Genomic DNA, 12,770 nt, shown 5'->3' with positions numbered 1-12,770 from the left:
ACCAATCAGATCTTCACTTTTGTTTTCTAACTTGTAGGTGACCGTTTAAATCTAATTGCTGATTGGTTGCTATGAACAACATCACCAGTGATGCATGTCTCCAATGTTAATAAATACACCCCATTCTGTAGAATCATCTTATCTTGACCAAATATATATTTGTATTGGTATCTGATGGCTTCTACATATTTTCATCCAGCAAGGGCCTGCTTGCAGTCAAACATTTGGTTGCTATGGGTAACATCAGTTGGCAGCCCTGGTGGCCCCTGGCAGGGTCGGACTGGCCCACCAAGCTACTAGCCAAAAACCCTGTGGGCCCCATCCCTGTTGCATGCATTCAGTTCACCCCAGCCGCTCCTGCTCTGCTGTTTACTTGCTGTAAAAAAATAGAAATGGCCATCCTTATTTTATCACATTAAGTAAGCAGAGTAGGAGCGGCAGTGGCTGGGGTGGAGCATGGAGCTGGGGTGGAGCATGGAGCTGGGGTGGGCCCTTGAGGTACCCAATGGGCCCCAGGTAACCCAGTCCAACACTGGCCCCAGACACCTCAGTCCGACACTTAGGGCTCTGGCACACGGGGAGATAAGTCGCCCACGGCAAAACTCCCTGTTCGCGTGCGACTAATCTCCCCGAGTTGCCTTCCCCTGCCATCCCACCGGCGAACATGTAAGTCGCCGGTGGGATGGCAGACGCGGAATCGCGCCGCCGCGTCTGCCATCCCACCGGCGACTTACATGTTCGCCGGTGGGATGGCAGGGGAAGGCAACTCGTGGGGATTAGTCGCCCGCGAACAGGGAGTTTTGCCGCGGGTGACTAATCTCCCGTGTGCCAGAGCCCTTAGGGCAGTGGCAGACGGGGAGATTAGTCACCCTGCCACAAATCTTCATTGTTGCGGGCGACTAATCTCCCCACAATGCCATCCCACCGGCTAGATGTAAATTGCTGGTGGGATGCCATACGCATCGCTGCAATGTCCCAAAGTCACCCGAAGTTGTCTTGCGAGGATGCATATGCCATCCTACCAGTGATTTACATCTAGCCGGTGGGATGGCATTGCGGGGAGATTAATAGCCCGCAACAAGGAAGATCTCCCTGTCTGCCACTGCCCTTATGTTCAGTGTATACACCAATTTATTGTATCACTTTTACACCAGTTTTTGACATATTTTACAGCAAGATAACTTTACCTCCATAAATTGCAAAGCTTTTATTATGGCTGCCTACCATAATGCAAGCCTGCATTCCTACCCTTAGGTCCTAAAACTACAGCCCAAATCCTAAGGGAAAGTCACAGAGAAGACTTTCCTATTCCGTTTCGGGTACAGTTTGCAAACAAATCTATACAAACTAGCAACCCCGACATGAGAAGTATTACAATTTAACATCCCTCTATGTTTCGGTTTTTATCGGACTTCTCGCAATTCTCGACCTGTGGTATGATTGGTTTCTAGAACCATGTAGTCCCTACCCCCATTCTCTCCTCTTGCAATATGATTGGTTGAGGGCGGGCGTTCCTTCCTTTCCTTCGTCACCGTGAGAGACGGCCACCAAGATGGTGAGTGGTGCTGCCGGATTTATAATGATTATCTAGTATATATCTCTGCAATCCGTCTCCAGAAGCGCCTATATGCTATGGATTTCTGTCCTATAGCCTTTCTGAGGAGGATAGTTGAGATATTTATTTACTCGCGTCAAAAAATATAGGTGTTTGCGGATAGTTAGAATTGCGGCCTAGCTGTATGTAAAACCTTCAGTCTGTAGTGGTGGAAGGCAGGGTTTGCAATGACAGTATGTGTGAGGCACGTTTCCCCACACTGGCTATGGTCCCGCTCACGGGGCGCACACATCCCCGCTTCCCATGGTTCTAATGAAATATTGTTATAACGACTGTGGTGCTGAAAATGCTTTAACTCAAACCGGGAACTCGACTTCGTTTCTCCGCCTGCTTTAGGGCTTATGACCCTGCTGCACGACTCCTGTAGTCCTGACCGGCGGCACATGGACGCCTTAAAGTAGTGGCATTTTGCCTTTTAGTTTGTAGAATAAACGTGTAGTTGACGTCTGGCCGTATTAGGCTACTCCTAATTGAGAGCAGCACAAGGTTAGAAAGTGGGTATGAACTCAGTCTTGCCTGTTGGTGCAAACTGACATGCTGTACCCCAATTTTAGTGGGTAACTGCTCTCAAGTAGTTTGAGGCTTTGCAGTTCTGATATTGGTAAGGTTTACAGTCAAGGCACCAAAGTGTATCTGTCCTGTTGTACTGAATATCTGGGTGCCATTCATCTTCAAAATTGGCACAAAGGCTTTTGTTCTGCAGATATTTTCTATACAGCTACTGTATGAAGTCCCCCTCCCACTGGGCAACTAACAACAATTAAACTGATCCTTCACTTTTATTTTTTTTGTCCAATGAAAGAATATAATTCTAAAGTGTTTCAAGTTTGTTAGACACATTTAATTTCAAAGCTATGTGTAAGATGGTAGGTTCCAGCCTATAAAAATGAGGTCAATAGGAGCACCATGTCAGGTTTATTTAGCTGTGCTGTTGCAGCTTGGCAATTCTATAATGTAACTTTATAACTAGAAAAAGTTCTTGAAAATGCATGCACATATTACTCATTAAGCAGGACCGGGAATGTGCACTGATCAACTTTTTTGTGTGTAGTAAATTTGGCCAGATCAGTCCCACTTCCATTGTACTTTACTTATATTTTACCTTAGCCTTTGAGTAATTCCCACAACCACTTTTGGGTATTGGCTTGGACTCTTCAGTGTTCTTGTGGGTCAAGCAATTATCAATGAAAGCTTACTGCTATGTTTTCCCATGATGTAACCTGACCTGGAAGTGTATTGGCAGAATCCAGGCTGTTACCATTTAACTCTGTGGAGTGGCAACTCAATGTTTCTCTAAGCTGTGGTGTAAACAAAGAATTTTGTGAGCCAAGCACACACTTTTTAAAAGTGTTCACACAAGTCTTAAAATGAGCATATAAAAGAATATTTTTGCTTGCACGGCAGAGAAGGAATTAAAGGGATTATTGGGCAACTCAGTGTTTCTTCCCTGCCAAACTCTGAGCCTTTTTGTGGCATTTCCCTGTCACCTTAAAATTAACAATTAGTATGATGACGGTAATCTGAGAAAATTTGCAATTGATCTATATTTTTTTATTTGTAGTTCTTGAATTTAGTTTTTATCAACTTTCCAGTTTGGAATTTCAACAGCTATCTGGTTACTACGGTTAGATTTACTGTAGCAACCAAGCAGTCATGTCAAATGAGAGTGGTGAAGATGAATAGTGGAGCCCTGAGTAGAAAGATAATAAATAGGAACAGTAAAAAGAAACATCAAAACAACTGTAGTCTGAGTAATTGTATTTTTGGCTGCATGGGTCAGTGACCCCCATTTAAATGCTGGAAAGTCAGAAGACAGCAAATTATTCTGTAACATACTAAAGTGTAGATTTCAGTTCAAGCCCTATTTTTTGGCTTGAGCAGTAATGTTTACATATTTTCTACTGTGCATACAACACAACTAGCGTAATTCTCAAAGCATATGTTCATTTCATTTCTCAGAATGACACAGTGACCATCAGAACAAGGAAGTTCATGACAAACCGACTTCTGCAGCGCAAGCAGATGGTAAGAAATCTATTTCTATTAATCATTTTTGAGGGTTGGGGGCAGTCCTAGAATTTAAAGTAAAATGAACGCTAATCAACAGGTCAGCTGTAACTGGGCCATGTTTTTTTATGTAAGTTTGAATTTTAAGGTGCACATTGAGCATAAAGGTCAGAGGCCTTACGTGTTGTTTGTGTATGAGTCTATTACTCAGACTCAGTCTGTACATATAGGTACAAAGTAAAATCAGGCTTCTCTAAACCTTATGTAAAATTGTTTCAATCTACTGGGGACTTTTTGTCCTTTTGTGCCTGGTTTTTGAAGACAAATTTAGCATAAAATAAGGCATTCTAGAACATATTTTTATATGTTGCTATTCAACTTTTGGTCCCTGGAACAACTGCATCGGGCCCATAGAGGGGGAGGATGGCATAGGGTGGATTTGGTCCTCTCCTCAAGGGTTTATGAACTGGTTTGGTTTGCCAGCCTCTCTCCCATCCAATACATGAACTGATAACAGCTGCCCTTTAGAGACAGACTGCTTATTTGGTCCACCTTAACACCTTGTCTCTGCAAGCCCTGTTACTTAAGTAGTGGCTCCCTATACCGAGGCTGCTACTGAAGCAGCGACAAAGGGCTTGAGGCAACAAATACCTGATAATTTGGAGCAGCACCAAGTTTAGTTTTAGTGCATTAAATTAATAAATTATGTTTTTTGTGATTTATTCTGCAAAAACCTAGAATGTCTTTTATAAACAAGTGTTGGAAAAGATTAAAGAAGTAAAGCTAAGTCACAAGCTAGAATGCTTTATTTATTCTGCAGAATGCTTTACCATACCTGAGTAAACAGCTCTAGAAGCTCCCTCTGTTTAAGATAGCAGCTGCCATTTTAGCTTAGTCTAACTTCCAGGCAGCAGCATGCAGGCAGGAAACAGCTCTCGGCTCAGATTATAGCTGAGATGGTAGGGGGAAAAAGGAGCAAACTGAGTAGGCTCATGCTGTGGTGTTTTTCAGTTAGGACTCAGAGCAGCAGTTCTGTAAGTGTTTATGGCTGTATTAATATATACCTTTCTTATAAAGCCTACTTAGTTTTTACCTTTCCTTCTCCTTTTAGATTGAAAGCTTTTCAGCTTGTCTGTCATAATGGGCCTGTTGGCTAGTGCTGCCATTTCTAGCTGAAAGGAATGAGATTACTGATAATTTATAACTTCCTAGCCTGTTAAGATGACACAAGATACTTTGGCTACTTTTCAAACATTGGCAATATACATGTATATTATAAATGTTCAGGTATTTCTGTGGGGGTTTTAATAAAGTGCAATTCTTTGGATTTCTTGCTTCTTGTAGGTCATTGATGTTCTTCACCCAGGCAAAGCTACCGTTCCCAAGACTGAAATCAGAGAAAAGCTGGCGAAGATGTACAAGACAACTCCAGATGTTATTTTTGTTTTTGGTTTCAGGACTCACTTTGGAGGTGGCAAAACTACAGGCTTTGGCATGATCTATGACTCTCTTGACTATGCAAAAAAGAATGAGCCTAAACACAGACTTGCCAGGGTAATAGCTATTTTCTAAGTTGTATATTACTATTTTCACATTTGTTTTTCACCGTTGTTCAATATTATTTGACAGACTGCTGGAAATGTAGGCATAACTCAATGACCGTTAGGATGAAGTAGATGGCTAGAGCTTAGACCGCATAGGGCCACTGTTGGGGAAATCATACAGTTATACAATGAAACCTTATCACCACAATCTTTAAAAAGGAAAACCTGTAATGATTCATACCTACAAAGTTGTTCAGTGACCCCCTGTTTTTTTACATTATTGGGCCATGTTATTGTGTACCAGTGCATTGTGCATGGATTCCTGTTAAGGAGCCAATCTTAGGGGTTGTGGAATGCTAATAAAATTAGCAGTACGAGGGATGTTTATTTGTGATGCAGAATACACTGCATTTAATTACACACTTTAACACGAGTCTAAATTAGTAATTGATTTTGAAGTGGTAGGCATAATCCTGCATAACTTGGGTTGTGTTAGTTTACAATACACATGAGGGATAAGACTTCTAAAGCCTAATGCTCTCTAGCTGCTAGGGTAACAAACTTCTGCCAACTGAATTTAAAGGGGATCTGTCACCCTACATAAAATGCTTCATAAAAAGTCCTTTGCAAATTAAACAAATAACCCACTTTTTTATTAAAACATCATACCTGTTAGAAATGTATTTAAAAGTCTGAGCTGTTAATAGTATATTGCCTGCCCTGCCTCTCTGTTCCTCAGGCATAGAGGTGGAGCAGGCAATTAATTTCAATTTCCATTCTGCACTCCCTATCCTGTACATGAGCATGACAGTCAGGTGCCAGATTGTGGATCTTAAAGGAACAGGAACAGGAACAGTAACACCAAAAAATGAAAGTGTTTTAAAGTAATTAAAATATAATGTACAGTTGCCCTGTGCAACAGAAATGCTACTATAGTTTATATAAATGAGCTGCTATGTCAACACGGGGGCAGCCATTGAAGCTGGGAAAAAGGAGAAAAGGCACAGGTTACATAGCAGATAACAGATAAGCTTTGTAGAATATAGTGGAGTTTTATCTTTTTTATCTGCTAAATAACCTGTGCCTTTTCTCCTGTAAATGGCTGCCCCATGGCTACACAGAAGCTTTATTATATAAACTATAGTAGTCTTTCTAAGGAAAACACACCAGTTGTACCAGTACAGGGCAGCATTATATTATATAGTAATTACTTTTATACACTTTCATTTTTTGGTGTTACTGTCCCTTTAAACAAGATTTTGGAAAGATGCAAAATGGCATCTGTATGCTTGCTGTGATTGTCTACTTGAAAGAAAAAGAGGGGAAAAGATTTAGTGTAGTGTAACTGAAGTTCATTTTGAAGTTGTACTGGCAGATATCTTAATTTTTATCAAGGGAGTTTATATAAGGCCTTTAATACTAGTCCTTGGTGCAGTGTAGGAGCAGGGATTGGCTTGAAGAGGATCTTTTCAAATTAAGGGTTTTCCCCTTCTGAGGCAAGCTGAAGTTTTTTTTTTTTTGTTATTGCCTTTCTTTAAATCAACTAGTTTGGTAGGATTAAGTTAGTTAAAAGGTTAAACTTGATGGATGTCACATCTTGTTTGTTCAGCATGGGCTTTATGAGAAGAAAAAGACTTCCAGAAAACAGCGCAAAGAACGTAAGAACAGAATGAAGAAAGTAAGAGGTACAGCCAAAGCCAACGTGGGTGCTGGTAAAAAGGTATGTGTCTAGAAAAGTTTTTAAGCTTGTTTTTGAACAAAACTTGTGCATTTTTTTTTGTAAATATAATCATCCTGTTTCTCTTCTGAATCACACCTTGTTGGAATTTAGAAGGTAACAAAACTTGCCATCCTTGATATTAGTTGCACTAGGTTTATGGCTAATCGTTTGTGTGCAAACATTTTCCAAATCCTGTACCTTCTGTATGAAATGGCTGTTTCTTATAAATGGTACCTTACACATTGTTTGACCCCTAAAGTAGATGCAATAGCTTCTTTTCAGTGTGCTGCAATACTTCAAAGCCAAACCGCTGTGTGCAGAGTTCAGCTTTCATCTAGTTTAATAAATGTTGTAAACTAAGCGTTTTTTAGCTCTTCTGTCTAGTTACCCCTTTTTGCGTTTACAACATAATACCTATGCTAGTATAGACACAGGGTTTAAAATATGCAGGGTCACTCAGGGTATAGAAATATGTACACTTGACAGTTGCGAAAAACATGCTATAATTGGCTTTTTAGTTTGTGGATTTTCGCCAATCTATGCTATCCCAATACCAGTAATAATGAAATATATATTGTCTTTATAAAAATGTATTGTTCTTACAGACATAGAAAAAAAAAATCAGCTGTCTTGTGGTTGGTTTTTACTGCATTATCAATTTCGAAGTGAGAGGATTTTTTTCTGCGGTCTTCATACCTTAGATAGCTCTTATAATAAGTGTTTTCTAATATCTCCAACTTAACCTCTGCCTTTCTGTTTCACACTTGCTTGGGATTCTCTTTCAGAAATGAAGTTCCCTGCAGGTATATCAATTCAGCATGTGTGTGAAACTGCCTGACTAGTCTTATCTGCATGTGCTTTAACTTTGACTCTGTACAGGATATTCCGTAGACTTGTATTATAGCATTTAATAAACCCGTAGGGGCAGATCTATCAAGGTACGAATTTCGCACATTTAAAAAGCACAATACAAAAAATCGTATCAAATACGATTTTTTTGTTTTGTGCTTTTTAAAGTACGAAATTCATATTTCAAAATACGTAAAAATCATATCTGATCGTATAATGGCCGAAAAGTATGATTTTTTTCGTATTTGAACGATTGTAAAATGCAGGAAAACCTTGCTGATTTAGATCCTTCTGTGCATGATTTTGGAAGCCTTCCATAGGCACTCTGCAGCTCCAACTTGGCCCAAGGAAAGTCACAATACCGAAGCTTGAATGAATCCGAAACTTTTATACTCGACGTGACAATACAATTGTCACGCTTTTTGTCGAGTTCGAAAAAGTTGCCCAAATGTACGAAAAAGTCACAGAAAATACGCAAAAGTTGTAACCTTAAATAAAACATTTTTGTTTTGTATTTGGACCAGTCATACTTTGATGAATGTGCCCCTTAGAGTTAAGTGTTTGTAAATTTATGCATATTTTTTCCAATCCATCTTGATGGCTTTTTTTAATGCACATGGACTTTACAGAAACTAAACATTTTTAAAGTAACATTTTTCAAATGCTTTGTGACACGACTATTAAACAAGCACTTGTTTTTTATGGCAATATTTCTATGTACATTATCAAGTACAGGTGGTCTCTTGATTTGGTGTCCATATTCTACATAACTTGCTAGGATGACTTATGGACCTAGCTTAATGATTGCATAGTCAGTCTATTATTTTAAAAGTATTTTATTTGGTGGTTTGGGAACAATGGTTAAAACTATTTTTTTTTTTTTTTTTTTTTTTTGGTGGAAAAATTTGATTAACTTCTTGGAGGGAAAGATAATTAAAAAAAAAATAGTTCAAGGCAGAGCGAAAGTGAGGAGGCAAGAAGATTTACCAGCTAGAATGTTGTATAATAGAACTACATTCCTTGCCACTCTCCCTTATCCTAAATTACTTCTGTCCTTCCTTCATACCTTTCTGTTCATAGAAGTATTAACAGAATTTTAGTTCAAGTTGCTAAGTTCTCTAATTTTAAATGTTTACAGTTTACAATTTCTAATATTAATTTGAAATGGATTCTTTCCCTGCTGTGCTGTTTAAGGGATAGTATGCAGTGAATTGGGTTTGTGTTAAATATACTATTTAACTATTTTAATTAGAGATAGAAATAACAACCATAGTTATTTCCTAAACAGGGCAACATTTGAATATGAAGCTAAAGCCACATTTACTTCCACATGTCTCTTTAAACTGACCAGCCGAATATTACTGAGCAGAGAAGCCACTCTGTATGGTTCTCTGCTCAGTAATGTTACATTCTGCTGGCCAACAAGAAAAGGGGGTAGTACTTTTCAAAAAATCCTTATTAGCGAATCGTAAGACAGGAAAATGTTTGTAAATTGCAGACATGCTTTTACATGCATTAAGCAGTTTTGCAAAAAAAAATTCCAGTTGTATAGTTCACCTTTTTATACCCATTAGGGCATTCAAAACAATTGTTTTCAGTTTAGTGTTGGATTATAGGCTTGCATGGAAGGGTTTATCTGCATTAATGGAATAAAGAACTGAAGCATAAATTATCTATAAACAGATTTTGCTGCATTCTACAGAATGCAACCTGAGATGCTAGGAATTACTGCCGGTTACTACCTACTGACTACAATGCTAAGCTGCACACTAGTTATACTTTCTTACAATGTTAAAGTTGTAATCTTGCATGAATAGTTTTGACAAATTGCATCTCATCTGTTTTTTATTGTTATAGCTTTGTAGTATGTAAAATGTATGAATCTGAATCAGTATGTCATTTAAAATGCATAATTCATGAAGTGCGTTTTTCCTGGTTCTCCATTGTCAGTGCATATACTTTATTCTTATCTTGCATATCCAGTGTGTGATATTTAGACTACTATGTATTTGGTTTTAATTGTTCTAACTGACTTAACATTTGACCTTTGCTTTTTTTTCTCCTGCTTCTCAGTGAACTGGGGAGTGGCTGGCACAGGTATACATAACTTATTTCTAGGATGCATGCCTGCATGGACAAATATACATTGATCACACAGCACTAGAACTAGATGACTTTGATTACAAAAATTACTGCTTTACAAATATGCCTTAATGGTTAACCTGTTTTAAGCGCATGGTCATTGGCAGGCAATGTATAACATTAGCAATACTTGATTTAAAGCTGAAAATCAGTCTGCTTTTGCGGTTTGTTTATTTATTTATTTTTTGCTTTTTTTGTGCGCTTGTTAAAGCCTTGTATTGATTTGTAACTTGGAAGGGGCACAATAGCAATTTCCAATCCAAGCATGTGGTTTGAATCATTTAGAGGGGAGCTGCTTCTTCTGAATCCATTAACTCCTTCTGAAGATTTATGCCTTAAATCGTGCACTTGTTTTTACGCAGGAATCTGCATTGCTTGTGCAGTGACAGTCCAGTGCCATTAAAGTTAATGCAAGATGCTTTTCATATCCAGTGCAGTTTAGTAAATATTTGAAAATCATGAAAGTTCCTATTCCATTTTATTTATATTTGTTTAATGTTTTAGGAGGAAGAGGGTGGGGTAATAACTAGGGGTTATGTTTTTGCAGATAAGAGTCTGAGTTTCAAAGTAATCCTTTTCAATTGGACACTTTTCTTAAAAAATTTTAGTGTTACTTTTCCTTTAAGTTAAAAAATCTATTCTACCCTGCTCCAATAATTGCCCTATCCTGCAAACCACTCAGTATTTTGAATGCTGCATAGTGGAGCAGCATCCACTATGCAGCGATCGATTGATCAAGCCTAGCCCGACTCCTTCCTATACAGAAGAAAGGCTAGGCTCAATTGGATGCTGCTCCTTCCTTCGCTGTATCGCCTTATTTCAAATGACCGGAAGCCAAGTTTTAGCAGGTATTATCTAATAAAACATTCAAATACTAAGTGTTTTGCAGGACAGGGCAATTATTGGGGCAGGGTAGAATAGATTTTTTTACTTAAATTTTAGTGTTACTTTTTCTTTAATGTGTGTGATGTATAAGGCTTACTATGGGCAAACTGCTGCTAGTCAAATGATCGGGATGACTAATCTACCAACCACAACTAGGAATGCACCGAATCTAGGATTGGGTTCAGTATTCAGCCTTTCAGCAGGATTCAGATTTGGCCGAATCCACGCTCATGGCTGAACCAAACAGAATCCTTAATCATGTGACTTAACCCTTGATTCTACTAATTTGCATGTGCAAATTAGGATTCGGTCTAGTATTTGCCCAAATCTTAAACGAGGGATTCAGTAATAATCTATTTTTTTTTTTCTTTTTCTCTACAGAAGGATTAAAGAATCCCAGGATGAATTGCGAGATTCTGAAGATTGTGATTTAATCCAAGTGATTGTAATTAAATTTGTAAAAATTGATTCTCTTTGGTGACTCGGTGTCGTTTGTCTAGTCTAGAGCTGCATTTCTGAATTAGGGAGACACTCAAGATTGCTCTTAAAAATTATTTTACATATTTTAGAGAGGACAGACAACAGTTATGAGCCAAAAGCATAAATGACTTTCAGTAAAATTATGTACTAAAATCAGTTTTTCAAAAGCAGATTTTTTTTTTTTATCTCCAAGTGCCCCCAGACATGATACTTGTGCTCTGATAAACTTCAGTCACTCTTTACTGCTGCAGTTGATGTCACCCCCTCCCTTTCCCACTAGCCAGCCTAATAGAACAATGGGCAGGTAATATAACTCCCTGACACACCTTCTGAAGGATTTACACTGTAGCTGCCTGAACGGTTTCTCCATGTTTCTATGCTGCTGTCACTTCTCTTCTGTGGGCGAATAGGACTCCTGGTAGAGAAACATTCCTGTGGGGAAATTGGACAAAACTGCCAGTAATGCCTCCCATTCACTTTAGGATGGTGGCACAAGGGGAGACTTGTTGCTCACAGAAAAACTGCTACCCACGGGTAACAAATTTCCCTGACAATTCCTTTGCACTGGAGTCAGTGGGAATCTATTTACAATAAGAAGTAGTAAGGGCTGCTACCCAGGCATTTCTTTAGCAGCTAAACATTTTACAGGTATGTACTTAATGTAAATGATACAGTATAGTATACTTCAAAGAACAAAGGGTCTCATTTATAAACCTTGTGCAGTGCAGAATTCACAGTGAGCATATTTGCCCCTTTTCATGTTTACATTTATAAAGCTAAACAAGATTGGTACATTTAATGTGCAAACATAATTGCAAATTTTTATTCACAGTGCAATTAAGAGCTTTTTAAATACGACATAATCACAAATTGCAAATATTTATGCACGCACTCTGCATCAGAGTTACACCACAACTTTGGTGACGGGGAAAAAAATATTCACTAAACTGATTTCGCAAATTGCCAATTTATATTCGCAAAGTGGAAATTGGCGGTAAAGTTACACAAATATGGAGAGGCCACAGAAACCGCAGTCTCATTTGCAGAAAAAGCATAGACCGCCACAGCAGTGGAAACTTAAAGCGTTTAGGGGGAAACATGCGCAAAACAACCTTTTGCAAATAAATATGTGCTGAGCTAACTTTATAAATGACCCCCCAATGACCTAGATCCTAAATACATTATACAGTGAAGGGAGGGGGGTAGTAGTGCCACAAACTGGTTTAATACAGTTAGGCAGTGGGGACTTTAGTTACCTTAAGATGTCTTTGTATAAATCAAAATGAAGTCAGATATTGTTTGCATTGCTAAAAATGCTCTACCTGGTGGTAGGTATGAGAATAGCACCCAAGCAGAAGAAAGACAGCCAAGTCTTGACCCCAATTGGGAAATAACATTGAGTAGCTTATCTGGAGCAGATGCTTTTTCTGGAAGTTCAGGATCAGGCAGTGACCTAAAATTACTGCCTACAAACCAATATTGCTCTAAAGAGATTTATTGGTGTTTTTGTAATAAGAACTATACCATA

At 38.6% G+C, this 12,770-nt stretch overlaps 1 protein-coding gene across 3 annotated transcripts; it reads left to right on the top strand.

Moving 5' to 3' along the window:
* Positions 1-1,454: 1,454 nt before the first annotated feature.
* Positions 1,455-11,231, top strand: rps24 (ribosomal protein S24). Of its 3 annotated transcripts, XM_012966613.3 has the most exons (7): positions 1,455-1,555; positions 3,575-3,640; positions 4,967-5,176; positions 6,776-6,886; positions 7,672-7,689; positions 9,809-9,832; positions 11,144-11,231. In XM_012966613.3, exons 1-5 carry the CDS (start codon positions 1,553-1,555, stop codon positions 7,675-7,677), a joined length of 396 nt encoding a protein of 131 aa, XP_012822067.1. In that variant the 5' UTR covers positions 1,455-1,552; the 3' UTR covers positions 7,678-7,689; positions 9,809-9,832; positions 11,144-11,231.
* Positions 11,232-12,770: the final 1,539 nt, after the last annotated feature.

Source organism: Xenopus tropicalis, chromosome 7 (genome assembly GCF_000004195.4).
Source record: "Xenopus tropicalis strain Nigerian chromosome 7, UCB_Xtro_10.0, whole genome shotgun sequence".
NCBI lineage: Eukaryota > Metazoa > Chordata > Amphibia > Anura > Pipidae > Xenopus > Xenopus tropicalis.
Note: the sequence above shows the minus strand (reverse complement) of the source record. Positions and strands in the feature narration are given on the sequence as shown.